The sequence below is a fragment of the Anarrhichthys ocellatus genome, unplaced genomic scaffold (genome assembly GCF_004355925.1).
Source record: "Anarrhichthys ocellatus isolate YVR2014 unplaced genomic scaffold, GSC_Weel_1.0 scaffold49, whole genome shotgun sequence".
Classification (NCBI taxonomy): Eukaryota; Metazoa; Chordata; class Actinopteri; order Perciformes; family Anarhichadidae; genus Anarrhichthys; species Anarrhichthys ocellatus.
The window spans coordinates 1,774,378-1,782,565 of NW_022280079.1; the positions used below are offsets into that span (position 1 = coordinate 1,774,378).

An 8,188-nucleotide genomic window follows, 5' to 3' on the forward strand; every position below is an offset into this window, starting at 1 on the left:
AGTAGGTCTTGAAATGATCAGGAATATTCCTTCACCTAAAAGTATCTCATAAATAAAAACACAAGTTTGAGAAATATTGATGTCATAAATAGTAAGAATCTGCAGTTTCTGAAATAGAGGAGCAGATGAGATGTGTGACTCTGATCGGGTTGCGATCCTAACAAAACGTTTCTGGAGGACCAACATTTTTTGCAGAGTAGTAGGAAAAGTACTTTCCCAAACTACATTACAATATGAACAATAGGGATAAATGATACTGTAATAAAGAATAAGGAGACAAGATGTCTAACCCTCCTTATCACTCCAGTAGATTTGTTTATTTTTCTACTAACATAGTCAATATGTTTACTCTAATTTAAACTCTCATCAATAATAATTCCTAGGAATTTTGTAGATGACACTTGAGGCATCTCAACAGATTCAATTTTAATTTGAATTGTGAACTGCAGTAGCTCGCAAATGACACATTTTCACAACGGCCATACGAGACAAATAACAAGAGAAGCAGGTATTGGCTGCTCAAAATGTTGAAACAATCTCCCAGATGAGGTTCCATGTGAATTTCCATACATATTTAACCTATTAGCACTATGGGTTAATGGCTTTTCTGACCAATTAATTAACTTCATTCCTACTGGCATTGTTGTCCAATTCCCTCGACTAGTTAAGGCCCAATTAATGCCGATTAAAATGCTGAAGAGACATTATAATTTGGACCAAACTATGTCAGCATAGCCCACACCGAGTCTGAGCATCATTGTTTTATTTTTTTTATTCATTGAAAGTCATCTTTAAACACAGAATTTAGAACCAGAAATAAAACTTCTCAGCAGTTTAAACGATACGAGTAATGAGTAATTGGGTTACTCAGAGGTTGCAGCCTTGCATCAGGGAATAATGATGCATGTAATGTGTCTCCTCATTGATTGAGGTGCGATTCCTGAAAGATGTCACTCTTTCCTCCTTGCACGGTGTGGAGAGTGGAGGCTGCCGGGTCACGGGTCTGGTTGTAGACACTGTGCAGAGAGAGTGCCCAGATTCTTTAGCATTCATCTCTCTGTCACAACTCAAACTGGCATCAAGGCTTCTGTCTGTGTTGGGAGGATAAAGAGAGAGAGGTAACATCCCAACCAACACTTTCACCGTTTGTCCAAAGGTTGGTGAATCTGCAAACAGACTGCTGGAGGACCCTGTGTGTCACTTGATCTAAAATGTCAACGTAAAAATAAAATCTTAATTTAATATTGTGCATATTGTTAAAACGCAAATGTCTGGTTTCTGGGGCCCTAAGCAACTTCATGAAGCTGTTTAACTGAAGCTCTATAATGATAACATACATGTCCATACCTCTACTTAAACTACAACCTCTACTATAAGCTAAGGTACTGCCTGTCTCTATTCTTAGCAGCAGTATTGCTATGGCCTCCACTACAATTACCCCTATAAGTACTGGTATTAGTGGGGCATTGTGTTAGTTCAGTCAGAGCACTGAAGTCTCACTGGCATCAGCTGCTTCATTCACAAGCAGTGACTCATTCTGCATGTGCTGGGCTACCAGCTGACTTGTATCATTAGATCAGATATGTGCAGGTGTACAGCGTGGCCTTTAGAACTGGACACTTTTCACTTCTACTCAGCTGGTACCTTCATGAAAACACCGTTTGACATCAGGCACACCAGCTCTCTCCACCGCCCTTATCTCCTTATCTCCTTATCTCCTTCCCTTATGTGAACACAGTTTTGGTTTTGTTGGCTTCGTAAGAAACAAAATCCTGAAAATGAAATAAAACCCAATAATGTATGTTGGTACGTTATCAGGCAAAGATGAAGTCAACTTAAACCCCTACCATTGGGAAATGATTAGAGCAGAGTGATCTCAGATTAGACACCACGAGAAGATGCCACAAGCTGTTTTATTTTTATGATGTATTATTATTATATGATTATTAATATGACTGTTATTTTTAAATGCTACTTAATATGTTACTTGTGTCTCTACCTCTCTTACAACAAAATGCTACGTGTATACTAACAGCTTTATACTACAGCAACTCCTGATTATCTTGATTCTCTGTTTTGCACCCCCCCCTACACAACAATTATTCACATTAGAGAAGATGGAATCTGTCCATTTTTGAACATTTTTGTTGTAAAATGCAACCATAAGATTCATTTGTTGTCAAAGTCATTTCCGGGATCATTTTCCGTCTACTGACTGATGAATCAATCGTCCAGCTCTACTCCTGTCGACCTATAAAGTCAGGGGAGCACAGGTGACGTGTACCTGAGGCTGTGGGGTGTTAGGGATTCATGCACACATGTTGAGAGAGGATGTTGATGCTCAAACACCAGGCAGTGCTGTTCCCTCACTCTGTGAAAAACAACCTCCTCTCCTCTTAAACACACATACATGTGAAATCCCTCGAGCCTATAATAAATTAATCCAATTAAAGCAGAAGGTAATCATAACCCACTGAAACAGTTTGAGGATAAAAGGATGCTGTTAGCTGGTCCTAACATGACCTGTGAAGCATGACAGGCTTACAATCAAAATCAACAATCGTTTTTCTGTGAATCCTACTTTTATAACAATTTATTGAGCTTGTTATTTTATAATAGTTAACTGTTCAGATTCAAATGAACATTGTTATTTTGTTCGATAATCTTTCAGCACAAAGTTAGTTTCCTGGTTGGTTGTAGCTGATGTTCCCTCTGGTTTGTGTTTATCGAGCCAAGACGGTGACAGCAGCACCGGAGATGAGCGCCGGTTGGTTTCCCCGAAGCCAACATCTCCCCTCAAAGGCAAAGAAACAACAGCACAACTGAAATGTGAAAATCCGTGTAACGGGAGACTGATATCTCTGGTGTTGTGTTACATGTTTTTGAGTAACGAGGTCGACGCTGACGAGCGGCTGTGCGTCTTGGAGAGGGCAGGGACGCCAGAGACGCGCAACGGCAGCAGCAGCGCAGTCTGGTTGGAGCCGGCGTTTGAGATCATTCAACACTCCGTGCACCGGATGTCTGAACGGATTGTGGGATACGACACCTATACCGAAATCCTTCCGTCGCGAACGATGGACAGCCTCCTCGCCCCCCCCCCCCAAATAGCCACGAAAGCGTCGGAAGAGTGAAAATCCTGGAGCTTTTTTGAACAGAACTGTGGGTTGTGCGCGCGCGTCGGGCTCGCCGTTGCCTCCCGACTGCACTCGCCAACTTCCCCCGCTTTCCATCAAGTCATGTCTGATACAGAGCGATGGGCAAGTTTGACGACAACGAGAGGATAATCCTCAACGTCGGGGGCACCAGGCACGAAACCTACAAATCCACCCTGAAGACCCTGCCGGGGACGCGCCTGGCCCTGCTTGCCTCCGACTCGGACATCGACTCCGTGCTGGATCAACTGCAACAAGTCCCCGGCTTCATCGAGTACAACGCACGGACCAACGAGTACTTCTTCGACCGCCACCCGGGCGTCTTCGCCTACGTGCTCAACTACTACCGCACCGGGAAACTCCACTGCCCGGCGGATGTGTGCGGACCGCTGTTCGAGGAGGAGCTCTCCTTCTGGGGCATCGATGAGACGGACGTGGAGCCCTGCTGCTGGATGACTTATCGGCAGCACCGGGACGCAGAGGAGGCTCTGGACGTGTTCGAGCTCAACGTGGACAACGGGGAGGATGACGACGATATAGGGAAAAGGCTCGGCATCGAGGACGCGGCCGCCGACGGTAATGTCAGCCTCTGGAGGAAGTGGCAGCCGGTGATCTGGAATCTATTCGAGGATCCCTACTCCTCCAGAGCGGCGCGGGTAAGGGCGCACCGCTGCGCGTGGGGCTCTCCAAACACGCACAGTAACCCTCACTTCACACCTTCTTTTCATTCACAGTAAAGCGCTGTATAACGTGTCCACATGAACACGTTAGTTTAACCCCAAATCCCCCACAAAGGGTACAAAAAGAAATCTCATGTATAAGTTACTATAAAGTGGCAGAAACTTGTTTTCCTTTAAAAAGAGAAGTGAGATGTCTTGCAAGTGGTATGAGGTCATCTCTTTCCAACCAATTTATGGTGTATGAATGATGCTGATACAATTTATGTCTACTGAAGTATTCTGCCTTATTTAGACTCATTTCAAGATCACATTTTTTTAGAGCCTGATTTGGGAACAGGTGCAATTATCACTTATAAAAAGGCAGATTTTTTCCGCTTGTAATATAAGCAAACTAGATGTTAACACCGTCAGGATGGATATTGATAGCTGCAGTGTATTTTAGGTGTGGAGGCCTGTGCCAAACAGAGTCTATAGCCCACATTTGTTGCACACTGATGCTGTTTATTTTAGTCATGCATCCTCTCTCCGTGTTACTCTGTTGTGTTTATTGGGCTACAGCTCTAGAAATGTCCCATCAACAGTCACAGCGTGTTGGTTCCTCCTTTAGATCTCATTCAGAAATGCTCAATTTCTGATCAACGCAAATTAAATGTGTGGGACCAAAATGAGTGCAGTGTCTCGTGCTGGTAATAAGAGAGATGTTAGCTTATGAGCCACATGTGGCGTCTTCTGACATTTCTTTTTGATCATCATTAGGCTACTTGTTGTTTTTTAACACTCGGGCACAAGAGTAAAGTGTGTTGTAAATAAGGTTAAGTTTAGAGGTTTGATCTGGATGGAGCTCAGAAGCATGCACTCTGAGATTTGACATCACACTCGACAAAACTGATAAAACACCAGTTTGAAAATAACACCACAAAAACATGAGTTATTCTCTGATATTATAAATCAATACAGTAGATTCATTAGTAGTTTTCGAATACTTAAAATCCATTGTGTTGAGTGGCCTTAATAAATATCAGCGTATCAAAGATCGTCTGCAGCAGTCTCTCTAAAGACCAATCACCTTTTCATTTGAGACCCCCACTGTACGTGAAGGACAGGGGCTCCGCTCAGCTTGTCGCAGGCTGCTGGTGAATTCTGGGTAATGGATCGCAAATCGATCCCTCATTGGCAGGCTGACGTGTTTCAAGAGCGACTGCCGGCTGTGATGTCATGTTGTGTGAATGGAAATAAATGCAAAACAGCCACACACGTCTTCGTGATGTCACAGGCAGCATGCCATTGTGATGCAAACACACCACGGTTGTTCGCTGGGCTGGCCGCATGTGAGCGTGCCCCACTTGTTAGCTAGCATTGCTTGCATTCGGTGGTTACAACTGATAACGCCTTCCCGTGTCCCCCCTCAACACTGTGGGATGTGTCAGCACTTTTGCCTTAGTTTCTGCTTTTAGCATCATCAGCTATGAGCTCTCCGTCGACGTTGAGAGCCGCTTTGAGGCAATTTTTAAATAATTTAACACTAAGTAACTACAAGAAAGAAAACTCTCTAATGTTTTATATCTGCTGTCAAAGTACCTGCTGTGACATCACTGATTGGGGTGTGGCCAGAGGTGACATTGCCTGAAGGTTTCAGCCCCTAGAGGGCAGTGCTGCAGCAGTTGTTTAGATGTCATTTTACCCCTTTGAGCGTCAAATATATAAACAGTGTTTGGAATTGAATTTTGCCTCCATTTCTGGTGGCTGATATTTTGCAGAAATATTCTTTTTAAATACAATTTGATTTGCTCTCATGGCAAAAAGCAAAGCACTTCTTCTTTGCCATGCTTCACATAATTCAGATCATTTGTAATTTCAGAAGCGATAGATGAAAAATCATTACCACTCTAATGTCAGTCCAATGAATATGTAGCTACCGTTAGCATAGCTTAGCATACCTTAGCATACAAACTGGAAACTGGAGGATCTACAAGGAGTCTTTCAAATATATGCCCATCCGTGTTTTATTACCTACGCCAACTACTACATAATTGTAAGTTACTTTGTAAGCAACCACGGACGCATTTGGCTCAAAGTCAGCAGTTAACAAAGTGGTGTGGATGTTTGAGGAAGGGAAACACTGTTGGAGAGAAGATGGCTCACCAGCATTCAGTATTGACCCTCGAACTATCAGATGAAATCCAGATTTTGTGTTTGTCCAGAAGAAAATAATTTGAGATATGGAACCCATAAAGTGAAATGTACATTTATCGTCACCGATGAGTTTGTCCTGTTGATTCAATCAATATGTAATTGTTCCGTCCATCGCCTGATTCCAGAGTCTGACTGCCATCTAGATTTTGAACTGGAGGGGCTGGGCTGGAGGAGTGTGCGGTGTAGGTGAGGGTGATGATGGCATTGACCTTGCCCCGCATCAGTTGTCTTCCTCTCGCAATCCATCAGTAGTTCAGTAAGGATGATGGCAGGGATTTGTCTTTATGTGTGAAAGGACTACTGATACATGGTGTGTGCTTTATAATGAAAAGAGTGTAATATTTCAACTTGATATTACACCGAGATATTATCCCTAAAGCTAAATTTGAGGTTACGTTAACATCACATTACAGTTCAATCATTCATTTTTTAAAGGGAAACTGGAGATGACCACAAACATTCTGTCAGTCTGCCGTCCGTTGTACTCTTCCACCAAATTGAATTGGTAATTTCTTGTAAAGGTTTTCCGGCGATCTCCCTGCAGACGGAGGAACTAGCGGGGATGTAAATATTGAGTTAGTTTCAGCGACGCTTCACTGGCAGAAGGGAGCGGTTGGAGCCGAGCGCTCATGTTTACAACGCGCATATATCTGTCTCCCCGCACCCGACACCCACCCAGCAGGCACACACAGAAACAAAGTCCCGCCACAGTTCCCTGCCACCAATACCACACAGACGGGAGCATCTGTTTCCTTGAACTGCCTCCAAAGCTCCGTTGCCTTTGTGTGAACCAAGTTCCCCGATGGCGGTTCCACCTGCATTCACGTCAGGCCTCAGTTTGGTGTTACGGAGGCAGCGCGCAGATTGATGCCTTTTGTTTGCTCTGTTATTAAAGGCCAGCTGGCTTCTTAAAGTAACAGAAAGAAGGCTCTGTGTATGTGTCTGAGAGAATGCGTGGTGTGAAAGCGAGCGTGCGTCTTAAAGGGCACCCTGGGGTGCACTAATCCACCCCCTGACAAGGGGGCGTAAAGAGTAGCGTTGAATTATCCTCCATGGAAATGAAAGGTGTGATTTCAGCCTCGTGACCCCGTGCCAGTGGAAAGCTCTTACACGCTTCACCTTTGACCCCGGCACCACAGATGTGACAGTATACACTGAGAGGGTGCTCTTTAACAGCAGACAATCGATCGCCATTAGCAGAAAGGCTCTGAGTCATCATGGACATGGTCTAAAGACGTCTTTTGTCTCAGCTTAAAATAAGGTTGGCCAACTCTATTCTGTCAAAAGCTGTCTTCTTAGGTGACTTCTTGTCCACTAAAAATTGAAGTTTAATATAAAAAGCAAAAAAAACATAAAGAGAAAACAACAAATGAATGGAGAGGTTGTGGTGTTTGTATTTTTCCAAGTCTACTGCATCTTAATAGAGGTGACCGAGCACCACGCTGTCTATCAAACTCTCATTTGATTACAGTAATTACAATGTATTCATTAACTTCATTAACAGCATAATAACGGACATCAGACCACCACTCTGTGTCAGATCAGCTGGGCTGTCAGAGAGCCTTTCATGGGTCTGTTTCTGCAGGTGAGCAGAAAACCCCCCAAAAGTCCGACGGTCTCTTTAACCAACATGTTCTCGAGTGTTCATGTGCCAGCAGTCAGTGGCAGCGGGCGTTTTCTCACTGGGCTCCCCACGCTGTTTCTATTGTTGTAGCCGTCCTGTTCTCCCTCCTCTCTCAGCGCTGCCTCTTGAATCTGCATGCAGTGTGTGTTTAACAACGGCTGTCGGTGTGTGTGTTCACTCGTCTGCGTGAGATAGAAAGAACGAGAGCTTCTGGTTGATTTTCCTGTTTATGATTTTGTTTTTTTGTTTTTCTCAAATGAAGAGTGAGGCTCCAGGCCTTGTATATGGCTGTGTGTAGATGTATGTGTTCTCCAATGTGTTAATCTGTGTGTTTGTTCCTCTCATATCTCTGTAGTTGGCCATTGCTGGATTGGAATGGTAACAAAAAATACATGAAAAAAACAACAATACCTTTGTCATATTCCATGTCTGTGTCATGTCAGAGGTTTAACCGATGGCCTGACTGTGTTGTCCCCCCCCCCCCCCCCACACACACGCCATCGGTTAACCCCCCCCATATCTTTGTCATATTCCATGTC

The 8,188-nt window shown here is 43.9% G+C and overlaps 1 protein-coding gene across 3 annotated transcripts in view; it reads left to right on the forward strand.

Annotated features, from left to right (window-relative positions):
* The first annotated feature begins 58 nt into the window (after positions 1 to 58).
* The window catches only part of kcnc2 (potassium voltage-gated channel, Shaw-related subfamily, member 2), a 99,452-nt gene continuing 91,322 nt past the window's right edge, over positions 59 to 8,188 (forward strand). For all 3 annotated transcript variants that reach the window (XM_031869883.1, XM_031869885.1, XM_031869884.1), the window contains exon 1: positions 59 to 3,808. In XM_031869883.1, coding sequence (XP_031725743.1) covers positions 3,254 to 3,808 — 555 coding nt within the window. In that variant the 5' untranslated portion in view covers positions 59 to 3,253. The remainder of the gene's footprint in view (positions 3,809 to 8,188) is intronic.